The sequence below is a fragment of the Aphelocoma coerulescens genome, chromosome 1A, assembly GCF_041296385.1.
Source record: "Aphelocoma coerulescens isolate FSJ_1873_10779 chromosome 1A, UR_Acoe_1.0, whole genome shotgun sequence".
NCBI classification, from domain to species: domain Eukaryota; kingdom Metazoa; phylum Chordata; class Aves; order Passeriformes; family Corvidae; genus Aphelocoma; species Aphelocoma coerulescens.
The window spans coordinates 35,460,788-35,481,006 of NC_091014.1; the positions used below are offsets into that span (position 1 = coordinate 35,460,788).

Consider the following 20,219-nt stretch of genomic DNA (forward strand, 5'->3'; position numbering starts at 1 on the left):
GGTATTAAAGCAAATAATGCTACAGTTTTATCTCTAGGAGTAATATATTCTACTGAAAGCTTCTACTAGGAGGACCCTACAGAATACACTAGATGTCTATGTAACTTTTGGATTGTTTCTACCCCCTCCAAGCAGGCTAACCTACTAGTCTAGTGTCAAGCATCAGTTATTGATAAGTCACCTTACCCAATGCTCTTCCTTTGTTTTAGCCAATTTTCAAATTCACATCAAACCTTAGATAGCATTACAAACAGTTTATGGGTAACATAAGAGTTGGGAAAAAGAGTAACATTTCTGTAATTCTTAAATTTCTCTTCATGGCTCATATTCTCTCTTTCACACTACTCCCAGCTTTGACTTTCCTGCTCTTGAGCAGAACTAAGAGAAGATTCAAATCAGCAAAGTTTTCCTTGGCCAGGACTCAATGGATTAGGATGAATGACTTTGAGCCTTTGCACCACGGTTATAACCTAACTGTGCAAGAGAGCTTCCCAACAAAACCTTTGTTCACACCACTGCTAAAATACTATGCAGGACATGCAAATTGGAAAAAAATCAAAACCTACTGGGGGCTAGGTAAAATCTAAAAAAATCACAATGCATTAGAATGACAGTCTACTGCTTCCCTCCTTATTTCTTATTGCAGCCTCTGCTGTACCACCATTCCATACATTTTCCCAGTGTTTGATTCCATTTTCCTTCCTTCTTTCTGACTCCCCAAGTCTCAGGTTCTTCTACCTCCTTTAATTTCCGTTTGCCAGGAAGGCAGGAAAGATAAAACCAGATTTGTTGCTGAGAACAAAAGAGAGTTTATTCAGAGAGAAAATGACATGAGAAAACACTGATTGGTAGGTGCTGCCTTTACAGTTACAAGCCTGAAATTTGCAGCTAAGTTCTCTATCCTCCTGAACTGAGCTCTATCCAGATAACACTGAAAAGAAAGGTTCCTGCCTTGAACAAGCTGCAATTTAGGACACAACAGAGTTTTTCATCATGTGGTCTCCTCCTTCCACAAACCTGCAAATCTAAAAGATCCTCAGTGAAATGGAGGCTGACTCTCCCCCTGGGGTATACAAGGAAATGGGGATGGGAGTTTTCTCTGAAATGAAAGTTCGCTGGGAACTTTGTCTAAAGCCATTTTAGAAAAAGTGGTGTAGAAAGAATATTGTTTTAACTGTGATGATAGACAGGGTTTGGTCACGCATCATCTTTCGAAGAAAAGGAAGAAACAAATGAAAACACCTAAATTCTAGTTCTCCTCAGAAGCTAGAGCTCATCTGAGCTGTCTCAACTTTTCTGGACATGAACCTGCACAACTGTCCATCAGTCCTGCCAGACACTACACAAACCTGCCAGTTCAATTCTTGAGAGTTAAGTAAACAGAGACATATATTGTAATAAAAAAAGATAAATCTGTGTCTCAGAGAAGAATAAAGAGGGCTGTTCCAGAATAAGCAAATATCTGACATTATTCTTTTCAGTATTAATTATTTCCAGGGCTTTGAATTTTGACAGTGCTATTTCACAAATCCCTAGGAGGCTGCTTTACTGCTAGGATAGAAACCTGACTGTGGAACCGAGCAGAAAAAGAAGCGAAAAGTCCCCAGACAGACAAGAAATATTTCAGTCTGACTGGTGAGTATTTCTATTTCTTGCTGCTATGAATTTTCTGTACCTTGAAAAAATTGAGGGGATATGACAGTTTCCAAAACAAATGGAAACAAGTCAATTCCAAATCTCTTGTTAAAAATCATCTGGTCTACTTGACTTCCCAAAATAACCTTCCATATTTTCAGTGAATTCAATCAAAGTTTGTATAACATGTAAGCTCATTTTTCACGCCATGATTTGCCACCTCTGTATTTCTTAACAAATTTTCTCTTCCCTATTCTTTTCTTTTCCATGTGGCAGTCTTGTAACTTTTTCATTACGTCTTGTACAACTAGCAGCACTGGCAAAAGGCAAAAGAATTCTTGTTAGATCAAGTATTCCCCTCTTTCATGTGACACAGAAATTCTTACAGTTCATTAACCTTTATTATAAACTAGTCACTGGAAAAGTTACTTTGCTAGAATCCACACTATGGTTTCAGCCTACGAACCACGAAACATCAGAATGCTAAATTACAGTAAAATACTGCTCACCTCCTTATGAACCCAAGATTAATGACACGATGCAGAAGGTCAGTGCTACCTGGAGCAGTGCTACCAGGAGCGTAACAGGTCGCTCATGAAGAACAGGCAGCAAAACATCACAGATTACAGTGATGTAATGTACACAGATTACAGCCAGTATTACAGCCCCACTGCTATCCCATGACCTACCCATCACTGAGACATCATATTCAACCAGCAGAGTCGCCTCCTGTCCGCATTGTTTGAGAATACTCATGGCTTCAGCATGTGTTGTTCCCAACAGTCGGATTCCATCAACACTCAGCAGCCTGTCCCCAGGTTTGATTGTGCCCTCTCTGAAGGGAGGATAAAGGAATGATCTTTGTTAGTGTAAGATAAATTGATTTGGAGATAATACCATTTTTATGCAAAGCGATTCTCTTGCACCTTCCCTGACATCCATCCCTCTTTCCTTAACACTTAACATTTACTTTGACAGTGAGAATGATCAGAGGGTGCAGTGGAAAGGAAATTGCTTTAATTGGAAAGTCAGTGACTGGAAAACAGCTTACCACACAGTGAAATAATCAAGCTGCACTAAATTGCAACTAAGTATAGCTTCTGCTCAACATATGCTTTCTTTCTGCCTTATCCACACAACTCTTTTTTCATACATATATAATAAACACATCTTCCTCCAATATTTTCTTAAAAATAAACATAAGGTGCAAACACATGGGTGCCCAAACAGATTGCAAAACATGAATGCCCATTTATAGATTTTCTTTAAAAATATCGTTCCCTTGCATAATTCCATGTTTCCTTTCTTCCTACCTAGAAGTAATTCAGCTCTAAATCTAAAACACTGTCTCCTAGGCATATCTCATAACCTAGTCAGAATTATAACAGAAAATGAAATACTAACACTGTCAGCTTAAGAATTGTGGAGAAAAACAAGGAAACCAGGGGATGAGGGAGAGAAGAAAGTGAGGGAACAAAAGAAATGCTCTCTTGAAACATTTTCTTCTCAGTTAATGTTTCCAAGGTCAAAAATGTCAGCATAGGCTATGGACATCAATCTGCTTTAAAGAAACTGCCCTTTCAGTTTGTCTAATGGTTTAAGGACACAAATGCCATTTTTGAAAATACTGTTTGTACATAAAAATAAAGTGAATATTCTTTCTTTATATAGATACAAAATAGTATCATATACAAATATGGCCAAAACATGATTCTGTACTCTGAAATTTTCTAGGGAAAGTTATGTGTGACCTCACATGCAGATATGTACAAACATCATAACAGAAGAATATAATACAACACTCAAACATGTGACAGTATAACTCCGAACCCCAAGAGAAAAAGATTGTGGTGTTGGAGTATAAAAAGCGTAATTAAGAGCTACATCAGCTGTCTGAAGAATGCAAAAAAAAAAGTGCTCTGACCTACTGCAGGAATTTATCCCAATTATTTTAGGTGCAAGATTCTAAATTGAAGTTCACGCGCAACATAACGTGCTGAGCCTATGTTGCCCATTACTATTGCTGCAGTTGTTACTTTTATCACAACAATTAAAGATCCATGAATTTCAAAGGACTGTATTTAAGTACATCTATTTCACTCAAAATCTTAACTTCCGTCCCAAATAATTCACCTTTCTCCATTTCTCTTTTACATGAACTCCAGAGAAAGATGAATTGTACCTGTCAGCAGGCCCTCCAGGTCTGACACATGTTATTACAACAGGACGAGATTTATTTCTGTCATCGTGTGCTCCACCTAGAAAGGAAAAAGTGAGAGAAAGTACACCTTCATTTTATGCTTTTTATGAAAGTTCATTTCCAAAAGGCAAGCCTACAGCTTGCAGCATGCACCTTTACAGATGGGCTAAAAAGATAAAAAAACCTGGCCAAGCCATTAATATGACCTTCCACTGAATTTTACCTTAAATAAAATCAACTTACTCTATGTATAGATGAATCTTTAAAAACATTTCTATGGAGGGATTCTCAATAAATGTTTATTTTTTCTTAGAACCTTTACTCCAAAAATGTGATCTCAGTGTGAACACTTACTGTTCTGCAATGTTTGAAGCACAGAGAAAAAAAACAATCTATACCTTATGTATACTCAGAATAACAAGTGACCACTAAGAAATTTAAGTATTAAATAAAAAAGAGGTTTTCCTTGAAGAAAATAATCATTCATCATTGGGGTATATTAATTAACAGCTGCATCTTCTGTTCTCCAGGTCAGTGAGAATGTTTTAGTTGTACAATTCAGACTACCAGCAGGATTAGTCAGATTTCATGCCTAACAGATAAAAATACTATATGTAAATCTTTTTTTTTAAGAGCTATGATCCTCCTGCTGATTTCAGTGGTAGCAGAATCTGGTCTTATGTGACCAGAGTTTGTCATGTTTCCTTGGCATAGTTGATTATTTAAGGTTCTTCCATAAACAAAAATTAGAGCAGCTCATCAAAGCAATACATGAGGGTATGGAAAATGTAATACATGGATTTTTACAAACTGTAAGGCATAAATCTTGACATATTTCTGAGTGCTATAAAAACTTACCACTTTTTTTTTTAAATAAGAAAATACAGAGCTCAAATTCAACAATAACTCACCTCTTATTACAAATCCAAAAGTGTTCCCCTCTTTATGTAAAGTAACTTCCACAGTTCTAAAGATGAGACCTGATCCTTGTACAGCTAAAAGAAAAAGAATCCAAACTTTAACTGTTATTGTTTTTCTAATTATACACACAGATTCACACCTTTTCCAATTTAAGATAGTATTGGGTCATACAACTGGAAAGACTCAATTACATAACAGTCAGACTGAAGACCTGTAATTAAACTGAACTCATCCCATTTTTGAGAGAATTTTGGGCCAGACATTTTGCAGAGTGACAATGGTTTGGAAAAAAGACATAGATGCATATAACAGGTGAGGAATTTGAGTATTACTGTTTAAATTATGGTATAATTTTGCTTTTCTTATAGTTAGAGAAGAGTGCTAGAAAATACGGAAATACACAGTGATACAAAAATGACATGAAATTCTTAAGAGTACCTATTGAGCTTGTTGTTTAGCCATGAAAACATTTACTTTTGTCTCTTAGAGAGAAGACAGTCAAGATTTTTGGCGTGTTTCTCTGATTTCAGGCTACTAGATTAAAATGCATAATGCATTTTGTTATCATAAGGATTTTTTTTCTTTTTCAAGATGTAGCATGCTCCCTCAAGATTGGTGAGTTAGTAAAAAAGCTCTTTGGCTTCTAGTTGAGTCAGTATTTTCTCTGGAAGTACTAGAGAATTGGTGTACAGCTGGAGTAGGAGGTGAGAAGCTTAATGCACAGACCAATGCATTTGGGTGTGATAATCCACTTTACAGAATTTAAAATCACTGCTGTTAAGAGGCCAGCAGACAGTCTGCTATTAGCTTTTACAGGAAAAACTTCAGCAGGGTCTAAGAACTCTCTTTTCCAATGGGAAAAGGACTCTGTGCAAAATCACACACACTCACACTTCCCACCTTCCAGTCAAATACTGCAAACAGTACAAACACACATAAAATTAAAAAAAAAATCAAAACCAAACCAATCCAGCTCTATAAAATACATGCTCAATGAGCGGCAGAACTAATGAAAATGTGTCATTTAATGTTCTTGCCTGCAATTAATCAGAGTTTCCCTGTCAGGATACCCAGAGGGGGCAATGGAGGCCACAGGCCACCCTGTATGTGCTGCCAATCATGAAAGGCACCAGGAAGAGCAGAGCCCCCTCAGCGCTCTCTGCCTCTCTCTCTCTCTCAGGGCTCCCCTGCTCGCAACTTGCTCAAGTGTTTATTTCTAGGAGAGGTACTGTAATGTACTTTTTTGGGAGTTTTTCAGTCCCTATTAAAAAAATTACTGAAGGGGACCAGGAGAACCACCCAATGAAACCACATAAATCTCATTTCCTTAGGAAAACAGGTGAAAGATGGCCCCCCAGAGCACTGCTCTGTGCTGTAGTAATTCCTGCTACAGCTTGAAGATCACAGCTGTGTTACTGAGTCCATGTGGTTGTTCTCTTTTCAGTTAGAAACATTTTACTGACTAAAAAATATGAATTATGAGGAAGACAACTGCTGACTTCATTCCTATTGACAGAAAGTGACCTTGTGTGTAGCTCATGATAAATCCAGAATTTCTCATTTGTTTGGTGTGGCCTGTAACCTCCAAAGGGGGAGATGAAACCAGCAGCTCAGCAGTGAGGAATGGCAGCAGCGTCCTTCCACTTGGGAACAGCCTCTCGGGTGGCTGTCCTTGCACCCCAGCCTGATGTGGCAAAGAACTCCTTAACCCTTACCCACAGCAAAAGGCAGACACGAGACAGGCACTGCTCACCTTCCAGTTTTAGACACTGAGGTGGCTCATGCTGAAAATAGCAGCTGGATGCTCCTGCTGTGAACACTTCCGACATGGAAGGAAGCACTAGGTAGAGTGGGATTACCAGGGCTCAGCTAAATTTAATCCATCATTATTAAACAATTGACATTTCCCAGCTCTGAAACTATGATAGTCCTCTCTCTGAGGGAGCAAGCATGGGAACAACAGGAGAATTTCATTATGTAAGGGGCTGGGAAGGAAGTACCAGGACTTCTCCATGACTTACTGGAAAACTTAGGTGTATAACAAATGCAGTGTTTAGCCTGCTCACTGGTAGTTCATGGAAACAACTAGACTGCTAATTATCTCCAACTTTATTATCTATGCTTGTATGAGGAGGCTGGAAATTCCAAGGACTTAAAGAAAAAGTTACAAATGCTGCTGTAATTTAGCACATGAAAATTCAGTCTCAGTGGACAAGAGTGGCACATATGCTAAAAGAGGATGAAAACAAAAGAAAGCCCAGTTGAATAAATGCAAAACAAATAATGCCGGTAAAACAATTACATCTGCAGCAAAGTAATGCTGAACTCAGCTGATTAATTCAGATACTGTGCTTCAGAATATGAAGATCCCTCAGCACAAGCAAACACTAGTAGACACAGGAAACTCAAAAATTTTCAACGTGCTTGTCAGGAGGTCCCAAAAACAACCAAATACGTAACTAGACTAAACCCGCAGCTGCTAGAAAGCAGTGGGGAAGTTCATCAGCTTCTGAGCACCAAGGACAGTGATGGACTTCTTTGGATTCTATTGCACAGAAACTTTAAGGAGACAAGAGCTTCCCAGTTGGCACCTGAGATTTTTCTGGCCAAACACCAGGAAAGCACATCTTCTGCCCTCCAGTGAGCAGTATGAATGAACACACACTCTTCCAAAGGTGTGCCTGGTGCAGCCCCTGGGTGCCAGTCAGACACCTGACACTCCTTCACTTTAGGTCCCAGGTTTCCAACCCACTGTTCCTCTGGCTTTCACTTCATACCTGATAGACTCAATTCACACTGATCTTTTACAGACACACTGTTACAGACACAAGCACAGACAGAGCAAAGGAGAGGCAAGGGAAACATTCAGTAGCACTCTGTAACTTTGATGCGAGCATAAACTTGTATTTTGAAGAAAATCCTGCTCAGTGAGAAGTCCTTGTTTCAGTCACACAATTCTTCTAAGTTCATGTATCCTCATGGCCTACCCCACTGTGTCTTTTGCTCTAGAAATGAAACTTTGCCTAAAAGTGGTGTCAGAAAAGACTGGAGAAGTCCCGAAGGATGTTTACCTGGGAGAGAGGGATGTGTTGCAAGTGGAGAGAAAGAAGGAAAAAGCAGAGGCAGGACTAGCAAATACTCACTGGTCTCATCTCAGAAGATCTTTTTGTAAAGATAAAGATTTGCTTGCCCTGGAATCTACTTAATCTAATTTCCAGTATTCAAAAGCGCAAAGAAGCAAACAAAAATCCCCAAAACAAAACCCAACCAAACAACCCAAACCAACCAAACAAAAAACAACCCTCACCCCTAGAAAACCACAAACCAACAAAAAGTGGAAATTGATAACTCTGCTCTGTTGTTGGTGGGATTCTGCTTCTAAAACATCTGAGAGCATCCCTCTGTACTGCCAGCTCTTTTGCACTGCTTCAATGCTCTGTGATAAGCCACAGGAAAAAATAAAATTAAAAATAGAAAATTAAAAAACAACCACTACCAAAATGACTATCACCAACCATGCCCATCTCACTGCTGACTACGTCTGCTATTCTGCATAGGTTTTCAGTTTGCTCTGCAATTACTTACAGACTGGAGGCAGCTCATACTCCACTTCTAACACAACCCTTTCACCAACATTCTTGAGCAGGCTGATGATCTCATCATGGCGAAATTTGGTCAGGTTGATTCCATTCACAGATTTGATGTAGTCCCCTACATCCAGCTGGTCACTCCTAAGGAAAAGTATATATTCCTTTTGTGAAAGACAGATCTGATGGACCAACCGAAACCCTTTAAACTACTGCTTAGTGATTGTAAGAAATATTTTTTTCCATTAATCTAGATTAAAATGAGTTCATATTTCTAACAGAAAGTGGCATTTTAAGATCTAAATCTACTCTAGCTTGTTAAATATTAAAAGAACATTGTTGCATTATTCATTCCTGAGGTACAAAACCAGCTGCACAATAAATGAGTTGGATGATTTGACCGTTTTGGGCATAGGATCTGGGAAGTCATCTTCTTCATGGCCCCATCCTTGTCTCTCTCTTTGGGAAATGTCCAAAACCAATGTTTTTTTTTTTTTGGACATTGGTTGCATCCACAGCTAACATAACATCAACAGGAGATGGGCCGCAGCCCAAAAGCATAAGTTCTGCTCAGTTACTTGGGATGATTTATCTCAACCCTCATCTTTTCACTTGTCTCACTCATGATTAACAGCTTTTTTTCTTTCCACTGTAGTAGTAAGCAAGGTACCTATGAATTTAGAGTCTTTTTAATCTCAGAGCTATCTAATGAAGAGTTAAAAAAAAAATGATATTATGGTAGCACTCTCATTTGTTTTTCCATTTTGTTTTTTTTTCCCCTCAGAATGTTATGCTACTTCACTCAAGTTTTTGTTCAAAGATAAAAAAATAGAGAAATAAAACATATATAATTTAGACAAAATCTCATGAGGATTATGACAACTTTCAAAGATCTCACTGGTATTTCTAGTTTTTATCAAAGTAGCCTTGAGCAAAAAGAAGGACCAGCTGTTGCCATTTCCCTCTGAGGTTCTCCAGTGTGACGGGCTGCCATTATAGATGCATCAGTCACATATTTTTTAGGTGACCTTTCTGATGCAGTACATATTTCTGAAACAATCACATCGTATAATGCATTTTGTAGCTTGAGATGCGGTTACCTAGCAGCGATTCCTCCTTGACGAAGGTTAGATACTCTTGGTTTCCCATCCTTGTCGATACCACCCGATACTGTGAGCCCTAGGGTGGTGCCTTCTTTTTTCATTAATTCAACTATTGTTGAGCCCTTGAATTCCTCTGTTGAAAGAAAATTATTCACATTATTAAAATTTAAGTAGTAACACAGATGTTGCCTTTCTAGTATATCACCTTTTTCCCAAGAAAATCACTTCGTGTTAATAAGAAATAACATGTACATCTGGAGGTTTTTTATGTTGCAATTCACAAGTTCTGTCCACAAGGCTCTGCATATAGATAAATCTTGAGCCATATGTTCTGTAAAAGGTTATTAAAAACTACACCAATGTGCTAGTATACTATACAGAGCCCATAAATATGAAGTCTGGGAACACTTATAACTAAAGGTACTTGTTTCACATTTTAAAAAAGGTATCTTTTCTCATTTTCTGCTCTCTCCCTCTGACCTCTGTGTTTTATAATGCAGTTCAACTGATTAAATAGAAGGCTAAAACACACAATGATATAACAGAACTATAATTTTAGGTTCAGACTCACTTTGAGGCCACTATCAGATGTCAGTGTTAATAGAAACAATTGAACATAACAAGAATGCAGAGATACATCAGATCTTAACAGTTTTATTCCTTATTCTTACATAAATATAGTTCCATTGCAACTCTCTGCAATCTCTGTGGAACAGGTATAAAGTAAGTAAAGGGCTTTCATAGTCATTAAGTGTTAATAAAATTTCCCTCACATGCTAAAACACCCTCTTCTGGAGTTTCACCATACTTGGAAAATGGTAAGTTAATTCCACAGACATCAACAAAGGCAGGTCACATGCAACAAAAAGCCTGAAACTTTCAAAAAGAGATATCCTTATTGCACATGGCTGGACAAGGTAATCTACAAATGCATAGTTTCAGAAGGACTGCAACTCTTTGGAAAGCCACATGTCCACTGTTTCCAGTCAGGGAAGATCTAGTAAAACCACCAGCTGCCCAGGTGTTCTGGAAAACTACATGAAATCCTAAAGATCCACTAAAATCCTGGAAGGATCATCCATCTCAGGAACATCCTTTTCAGTACTGATATGCAGCTTTTAGGTGAATTGATCAGATACAAACATCATATATGCAATACAAACAAACAGTATGTCTGCACTGCACTAGCAAGTTTGCTGTGGCAGCATGAGATGTAAAGATGAAAAGCCACCCAAAAACCAAGCAAGGTCCTTGTATATATTCAAATGTTCACCAGTAAGTGTAGAGGTAGCACTATACAAAAAGCAACAACTCTATCAAGGTCATTCCACATGACTGAGGAGATGATTTAATACATTTCACCTTACAATAAAGAACTGCTGCCCTGAACTGCCAAGAATTGCCAAACCACCACCATTACCTCTGTATTTGAGGAAATGGTGGCAGACAGAGGAAATCACTCAGAAGAGACTCCAGTCCTGGTGCACAGGCCTGTAATCGCTGGTAGTACTTCTAACAGGATGAACTGCTGAATCTTTTTCTGAAGTGGCATCATCCTCTGTTCCTGTGCTCTTTTCAAGGTGGCTGATGGGCTCTTCTATCTATACTAGCTGATGATGACCTCACTTCAGTTATCACATTTTTACCATTATATAGCATGACTTACATGCCTGGACAAGAATTCTTATATGCTTATAAAGCTTCCTCTACAACAAAATTCTGCAATGCATTCAGCAGCACAGGTTGTCAGAAGCAGACAATAGCATAGCTAACCGGTGCATTCTTCAACTTGGCTGACACCAAAACCACCATTTGGTACCATCTGGAAGCTGTTGAGCTTCCATAATGTTTGCTCACATCTGGCCTTTTTGACAGTTCAGAAAGAACAGATGTGATTACCTGCTTCTGAACATGCAGACATGGTGCATAGCTGTAGAGATGCTGTGGACCAAAATGCTGCTTTCAGTTTTATAAAAACCTGTAAGTATTCATAATGAATACAAGAGTTAGCCACGGTACTTACTGCAACTAAAAATACTGTACTTTTGCACCCAGGATGCAACCTCAGGTGCTCTGCCAGTGTATGACACATGTTTATTCAGGGTTTACTCAACCACGAGATCAGAAGTCAAGGAAAATTACCCTCTCTTCCCTCCTCCCAAACTGAATCCTTCCTTTTTAATTCTCAGTAGTACAATCTGGCTTTCAGGAACTATCTAAGATTTATTTTTTTAAACAAATACTTCGTCATAATGCATATACAGGACATAAAAAATGCATTGCACTGCAATGCAATGCCTAATCTTTTGCCATAGCATAATACTGTCATGTGTTTTGATCTTTTACATGGGTTACATGACTCTGCAATCCAATGCTGGGCAATACTCTGCTGCCCAAAGTGACATGTGGAACAGGTGATCCAAGCAGTATTTTAAGCAGGCTAACAATTATACAGCTCCCTTCAGCCACTGGGATGGAAAAGTGATGACCAGGCTCGTTCCTTCTCACCATCTAGTATGACAAATTTCTGTTTACTTCTGCCAAATAATGACTTCTAGACACTCTTCCTTGGTAGGCAGGAGAGAGGGATGCACCAGCACTGTAAGGAGGGGTGGTGTGAAGTGCTCATTGCACACTGACAGATAAGGTCATCTAGGCATGCACAACAGTTTCATTAGGTTCGCTGCTCTGAAGGATTTTGTAGCTTTTGTTGTACATAATCGTATCAGGAAGAAATTAAACTACCTAAGCTGGTTTTGCTTATAAGAGACTGCTATCCCTGGAAGTGCTCTGAACCAGGCCCATTCGATACCCCCATCATTCTGTTTTTCATCTTCGCTTTCTTAAATCGCACATGATTACTGTTCTTATAATGCTATCTATGACATGCTTACTCATCTGTATTGCTTTGGCATTATTATTACAGACTAATCCCACTGGAGTATTACTGAAATGCCCAATATCAGAACAACCCTGGGACTTCATTTCCAATCCAACATGCAACGGCATCTGTACGTGCTATTCCCCAACTAATGCAAGGTCAGTCTCTATTTCCTAGTTAAGAGAATGCTATGTTACAATTTGAGGGTAAAAAAGCAAACTACTTCATGTATCACTTCACTCATAATTCATTACTTATGCCAACCAGCAAACTCCTAATTAGTTAGAAGTCTCTGGAGTCTGTTCTTTCCTACATGTACTCCCACACTGCTAATAATATTAGCATAGCCAGCATCAGAAGGGAAAGCACAGAAGTTATTTCCATCCATTTTATGAATCCACCCTGGGATTTGCCTTCCCTCAGCCTATGGAGGGTCTTGGGACTGCCTCAGGACTTCCATCGCTTCCTGCTGTTGCAGGGACAATCCCAGGTACATGCCTGTCCATGCTGCACCAGCCACCCTACACTTTCTTGGCATCCACCTACCTCTGGTATGAGGTTCAGGAATCCTGTTGAATCTTGGAGATTGCTCGGCAAGGGGAGCACAAATATGCACACTTGTACACACAGACAGACATGAGATGAAAAAGAAAGGTTTCTGCTCCAAAGAGCTTCCTCTAGATTCTCCAGTTCTGTAAGGAGGATACACAGCAGCTGAATTCTAAAGAAAACATTACAGTGCTGCTGTTTTCTAAATTCCTGGTCTGGATGCTTCTCTCAGGCTTGCTGCTGCAATATCATGACTGCATGTGCCTGACTGGCAGCTGGGTCAGCTGGTGCATTAACACTATGATCTGCCCTGCAGCCTGGAAGACGACAGGGATACTCAATGTAGCACAAGAAAGCTTCAAAAATAAGCAGATACTCAAAAGACTGGGTAAATCTTACTGTGAGAAAGATGAATACATGGAACAACTTGCAGGTAGGTAAAATCAAAGAAATACCATGATTAATTTTTCTTCAAGAATAATAGCAACATAGTATTTTATATGTAAGCAGACTTTTTGTCATTTTCTACTTTTTAGTGTATGTAAATAATATCTTTCAATGAATAAATAACATGGAAAATAAATTCTCATGAGACTTAAGGACCTGGAATATATTCACTTCATCAAAAAGAAAAGTGAATACTAGATGACAGAAAAGGTTTTTTCACAGAAAAATATTTGAAAACTGAGAGAACTCTCAGTCAAAAGTTTTAGCCATATTTTCTATATTACTACAGTTTTATATCTTAGTGTACACATTAAAGTAAAACTCAAAAATATTTGCCTTCATATTCAGATATTGAAATGTGAAAATTTCATTTTAAAACCCCAAAAATGTCTAAAATCTACACAATCAGTTCAAGTGCTTGCTTCTATTCTCCACCTAGTGTATGTGTTAAGTGCAGCTGGAACAGGGCATAAATGGAACTGGACCTAAAAGTAAAAAAAAAAAAAATTGCTGTTATTGATATTTTCCTACCAAAACCACATATAATTAATAAGTAATTGGTAAGTTTGCTGAAAATATAGTGAATGCTGTCCTTGAATGGATTTTCTCTTGTATGTCAGCAGAAATTCTGCAGAGAAAACACTTTGCTTTACATCCCACTTGGCATCTCATGTCTTAATAAGAAATCACATAAAGATAAAGTCAATTCTTAGGGAACAGACAGCAGTTTGTTATACTGGAGACATCACATTTACTCAGTGTTTCAAGTCCTGTGGGTACATGTATTTCTCTTAGTGTAACAAGAGGAATGTCAAGAGATGATGAACAGTCCATTCCTTGTTGCCTTTTTCCTGACTGGCTGTCACTAACTTCTTAAACACCTAAATTTCTATCAAAAACAAGCAAACAAAACCACATCAGTGAAGAGAGTCTGAAGACATGAAGCTGGTCACAACCTGCTCTGTGGCCTCCCCTCCAGCCTGTGGAGGGACAATCCCCAAACCAGTCCTAGTTCAGAACCCAGCAACCCCCAGTGGAAGACAAACTGGTATGAGGTGCAGCAGAGCACATCTATAAGGCACAACACACCACAGTTACCAACAAGACTGTAAATTTAAAACACTGCCAATGCAGGCTGCCTTGGGTCAGCAGGCAGGTTAATCTGTATAAATGTACAGGTGAAATGTTGTGCCATTTTTAGTGAAAGCAAAGGAGATAGGTAAGGCTAAAACACCTGCAAAAAACTGTCTAAAACAGATTCAGTTTATACCAACAGCTGTTCTGGTTGTGAACAGGGCATTAGATGATCTCCTTTTTACCTTTTTCTTCTTTTTTTTTTTTTTCCCCAGCTATAAGAGCATCTGCAAGATGACTTTGCCATTGCAAAAATATTACCTAAAAACCAAATACCTTCCACCAGTGCTTATAGACTAGAAAAAGTCTGCCTAGCATGACGCAGAAAAGGAAATAAGGATATTTTATGATCCATCACAAGCAGTGATATCCAGGACATGATCACATAACTCACTGAAAACACCAGGCCTGCACAATACAGCAGCACAGTTCACAGCTGGGTTCATTAGTTGCCTGTCTAAAATGAGCTTAGTTCTTGTGCTATTTGGTTTTGGGTACATTTTTCATATTCACAGAATCTTTGGCAGCCAACACTCCCTAAATCCCAGTTGATGCATTCAACAAAGGTGGTCTTCAATTCAACCACAAATGTAAGCCTTATATTTGAAATTCTGTTTCTAACAAAAATACCAGAATTTAATATAAATATCCCAAGCCTGAAATCAAATAACCACCAGAAAGCCAGTTGCAGGCAAAAAAAGGCTCTTAATTCTTAATTAAAGAACCTCACCAATTTCTTAGCAGAGGAGTATTGGAAGAAACACCTGATATATGACACAGCTATCAATGCACACTACAGTAACTTCAGTAATTACATTTCAGGAGTGAACAATGACTGGAGTAAACCATTATTACCTTCCCAGGGCTTAACATTTGCATCCCACAGCCTACAGTGCAGTCCCAGTGCTTCTATGGCAGCAGCACGGCCGTGATACCAAGGGCACATGCTCAAGGTAGAACATCCTGCTTGTGTCTGAATCCACTCCTTGTAGACAGGAGCAGTACAGAACATTTGCAGAAAATGAAAAAAAAGTGTGGCATGGTGTAAAATCAGTTTTCACATTAAAGCAGCCTCACACAGAAAATAGAAGAATGACCTCTGTAAAGTTAACTTACAAGGTATGGCTTCACATGAGGATGCAGACAAAGGCTGCTTTGAACTTAGAGGGAAAAGTGTAAGAAGCAGAGAGGTTTCTCCAGGCAAACTGTGGCAGATATGCACAGACATAAAACAGGAGATGGATGACCACATGTCTAGATGCTTTTTCAAGCCAGACAAGTGCTGGTGAGGGAACAACAGGCTTTCTGGTCCTCTGGATAGTCCTGCTTGCAAAAATTCCACAATGAGTTTTTGAGCATGTTTTTTTGTTTTGTTCTCTTGTATTGAATTGTACAATAATGACAGAAAACAAACCAAGAATAGATGTTGATACTCCACATCCTCCCAAATATAGCAAGTACTATCAGCCTAAAATTATTCACGACATTGACAGATACTGTGCAAAGAGATCAGCTTGAGTTATCTCAATACAGATGATGGCATCTGATTCTTCTAAGAGCTGAGGCTATTATGAATTTTTGTCAGTGAACACTTCTGTATTCTTTTCTCTGTACTTTTTTTTGCTTTACATCAAGGACTGGAAATATCAGGCTAAACACAATCATTCTCTATTTATAATCCCTGAGCAGAGAAATTCAATTAGAGGAAAAATTATTAAAAAAATTATAAACCATTAAAACATTTGGCTTCAGTAAATTTGAATACTTTAATATATTACTGTAAGAATATCCAGATTTAGTTAAATCACAACAACAAAACCGTTTCTTTTCTTGTATTATTACCTACTAAAAAGATACTTTTATCCCTGACATGCCACCTTGCAGCAGGGATGGAATAAAGATGCAGTGCAAACTACAAACTTGCTCAGTGATGTACTCAGTGAAAGCACATTTATTCTGTAAGCTAGCTGGGAAGATCTAATGTTTAAATTGATGGCTTTTTTTGAGAGCGTATCTACACTATCCATTGATCACTACCTGCATGCTTGAAAATTTGCAACCATCACCTTCCTTATCTTCAGATGAGGACCAGTTCCACCTTGAGCCACTTGCCTTAACAAAGTTCAAGCATTTTTTTGCTTCCTCACTATCTATGATGGCAGTCAAATTCCTGAACATCTGCTGGGTCCAGAGCAGCTCACTAAACTGTCAATGTGGAGCTTTCTGAAGCAAAGACATTGGAAGGTAAAAACAAGCACAGTGATGAATGACTTGATGGTCTCAACCTTCACCTCTTCAGCAGACATTGCAAGGCTTTCCAGAGCTCAAACTTCCTTGCTTCCACACCATATCACAGTTGGCTTCTGTGGGGTATGGGTAGTAGAAGGTACTTTGGAGCTGAAAGTTATATACCCTTAGTTATCTCAAATTTGTACCTCCCACATGAAACAAGTACCTCCTTTTGAAAATTTTGATCATGCAATAAGCAACAGAATCTTAAACTCAAGAATGACTTGTGCATCAGCAGTGCTACCCTGAGCTCCTCTGCATGTCTCTGTTGCCACTATTGATGAAGAGAGGACTGAGCTCCATGACATTAGTCTTTTCTACATTTCTGTCTGAATGGGATAAAGGCTTCATTAACCCTCCTCATTCGCTAGTAGAAATCGTACTGTGCAGAACAGCACAGAACTTTGACACTAATTTAGATTTATAAAACTTCTTCCCATAATTCTGATTAATTCACCTCCAACTTCCTCTTAATTTCTTTTTAACAGGAAATTAACACCAAGAGAACTCTTGATAATTTGTGTTGCTTTGCACTGATGTGTCACTACTTACAAAAACACAGCCTGACTGTAGCAGTTTCTCTGCTTTCTACAGTTACCAAAAGGGATCAGGCAGGATTGATTACAGGATTGATTGCATTTGTACATTTCAAGGCAGGAAGGAACCACTGAAAACAATTCTCTCGCTCATCTCCTGAGCAACACAAGCAGAGAAACTTGATATGGCAGTATCTCCACCTACAAATCACCTTTTAGAAGGATATCCAGCGTGGCTTTGAAAGCATCACATGATGGAAAATCTGCTACATGTGTAGGCAATGTCTATCTGAACTGGGAGTAGACAAGCCTTCAAGACCAAGATCTCACCATAGTACCACTATGACACTCAGGATGTCCCTGCAGATACAGAACTGTAACCTCTGATCAAATCACTTCTTAATCTTCTTTCCCTTTTAGATTAAGAACTGTCTGAACTGCTTAGGTTTATATTTAAGACATCTTTTGCAACAATGTTTTAACATCCTACAGCTACAGGTAAATTTTAGCAATAGTGTCAGTAAATCACATTTCTCCATTTGAACTGTCATTTATTTTTCCTACCATACCTTGCACTGCCTGTCATGATCTACAGTTGCTATATAATTTAACACTTTGCTTAACACAAGACAGCGGTTTTCCCTTTTTATGACATGGAGCTCCAATCACTAGTGCCATGGCAAAACCGAAGCAGCAAGGATTAGAAAAGGATATAGTAATGATGTCACTCCTTTTCAGATAAACTATTATTCATGTATTCAAATAGCAGGTAGTGAATTTTCAAATATTTGAAATTGGGAGGAATGGGCCTGCGGAATTTTTCCTAGTGCTTGGATTAAGGAACAGATACTTAAGTTTTTAGGGGTCACATATGTCTTTGTTCGTAGAACAGATACAGCTGAATGATACGCACACCCTATCTTTCTACTTGGTAGTACTGAGGGAGACTCAGCACAACAAAAGGGTTTATTGAAGTCTCTGTGTAGAAGATTAGGCTATCCTTGAAAAAATGAGACATAGATGAGAAAAATGAGAAAAATGAGAAATATGGAAAATGGGAGTGAATGCTTCCTACACATTTTACCTTTTGTCCTTTGTGCTCAGTGACCACTGGTATCTTTATGGTTTGCTTACTCTTCACCATTGCGGAAAACCCCAACCCAGAAATGCTGACCTCTGGAAGATGGTAGTCCAAAAACAGGCTGAATGAATACATCACTACAAATGACTGAAAAAGTGATCTGTCAATGACTCATTCTTTTTGTATACTTCAATCCGATATAAAACTGAAGTTCCAAGGATGGCTTAAGGGGTGATTGAATATGTAACCTGACCAATAGGATGCACTGGTATTTTACTAGGTTTTTATAGTAAAAGAAAAAAAGGTGCCTGTCACAAAAGGATCATTAACTTACTCAATATTCAAGATGAAGAAAAAATATAGTTAGAGCGGTTAAAGAACTGCAAAATAAGCTACTGGCTTATATTAAAATTTACCAAAGCACAGAAATAGTGATGACTTTAGCTATCAATAAGCATTTAAAATTCACAAGAATTTACTATTCTTGTAAAGTAAGAGTTGCCAACATGGGGGGGAAAAGGGGAAAAAAAGAAAAAGAATAATTCAGGCATTTCTTGGCTGCTAACCTGTGCTCTGGAACTCTCTAATCAAGCTCTGTACTTATTCCCTGAAGTTTAATGTATGCATAATGAACTAATGGCAAAGAGGAATAAAGACAGATGCATTCATTTGCATGAACTAGCTTATTAGATAGTCAAACTTGCTGAACAAATTACTGCAGCGAAATAGCAAAATACCTAGCTGCAAGAATTTGCCTATGTGATTTCTTTTTTCATCTAAGTTGTCACTATATCCCATTGAATTAGCACAGAAACTGAGATGGCATCATATTAGCACACAGTGACATTGCACATATTAGCCCGTGAAACAAAAGGAACATTTCACATCTTCAGGTCACTTCAAGAAGGTGTTTGTAGGTCTTTGCAAAAATCTGAATGTGATATCAATGTAAGAGGCTTACACTATCCCAGAGCAGCCTCATTATTATATATGACAGGAAAAAAAGACTTTGCTCTGTCAAACTCCCAAATATGACGTAAGTTTCACAGGAAAGTTTTTGGCTTTTCTTTCAACATTTACTCTTATCCTTCCAGAAACTTCAGGTGAAAAGGAACAAAGACTACACCTACCCTCCTCTCCAAAAACATTAAGACATGCTAACTGTATATTCTGGTTCACCTCTACTTCAAAAACACATCTTGTCTGTTGGGTCTATTGTGAAGTCCTTCTCCTCTTTCAGAGACCAAGAGGTTAAAACAGACAGGAAAATGTTTTTATGAATCGAAGAAATAGCTATAATCTTCCAATAGAATAAAACAGATAAAGATTCAGCTAAACAGTACTACCTGGAGGCTTTGATGACATCTTTCATTCCAAGCACAGTGCAATGTACGGAATCTCAACAAAGATGCAAATGGGGAAACTGCTAACACAACCCAAAACACACTTGCTGAAAAAATACTTATTATAAAGTAAGACTGTCTGTGAAAACGAGCTGTCACTTAATAAAGGCTGTTCTTAAACAGAAGGAAACTGCAGCATGTAAGCACTTCTTCAGGTTGCTGACTCCATGCAAACAATTCACAAGATGTGTCTGTCTCTCTTTTTTCCTCCTCTGCTGTTAAAGGATATACTGCCAGCATTTTAAAAGGAAGTATTTAAATTTAGAATTATTTTAAGTTTACAAAAATCAGTTAAGGAACCTACCAGGCCTTTCTCAATACAGAGGCTTCAGAGCAGAGATCTTCTGCTACCTTTTACAGTAAAATTTTTTAACCAGAACTAGAGGAAAAGTTATGGAAAAACTGTATTTTTGTATTTCATATCGTCCCAGGTTGCTGTAAAATTTCTCTAAG

General features: G+C 38.3%; 1 protein-coding gene across 8 annotated transcripts in view; it reads right to left on the reverse strand.

Moving 5' to 3' along the window:
* Positions 1-20,219, reverse strand: part of GRIP1 (glutamate receptor interacting protein 1) — a 324,062-nt gene that overhangs the window by 74,532 nt on the left and 229,311 nt on the right. For 7 of the 8 annotated variants that reach the window (XM_068998674.1, XM_068998688.1, XM_068998698.1 and 4 more), the window contains exons 3-7: positions 9,444-9,579; positions 8,342-8,487; positions 4,747-4,830; positions 3,818-3,893; positions 2,325-2,470 (exon numbers count right to left, since the gene is read on the reverse strand). In XM_068998674.1, the coding sequence (XP_068854775.1) occupies positions 2,325-2,470; positions 3,818-3,893; positions 4,747-4,830; positions 8,342-8,487; positions 9,444-9,579 (588 nt within the window). Of the gene's footprint in view, positions 1-2,324; positions 2,471-3,817; positions 3,894-4,746; positions 4,831-8,341; positions 8,488-9,443; positions 9,580-11,345; positions 11,421-20,219 lie in introns of those variants that run through there. The other variant, XM_068998682.1, reaches the window with a different exon arrangement.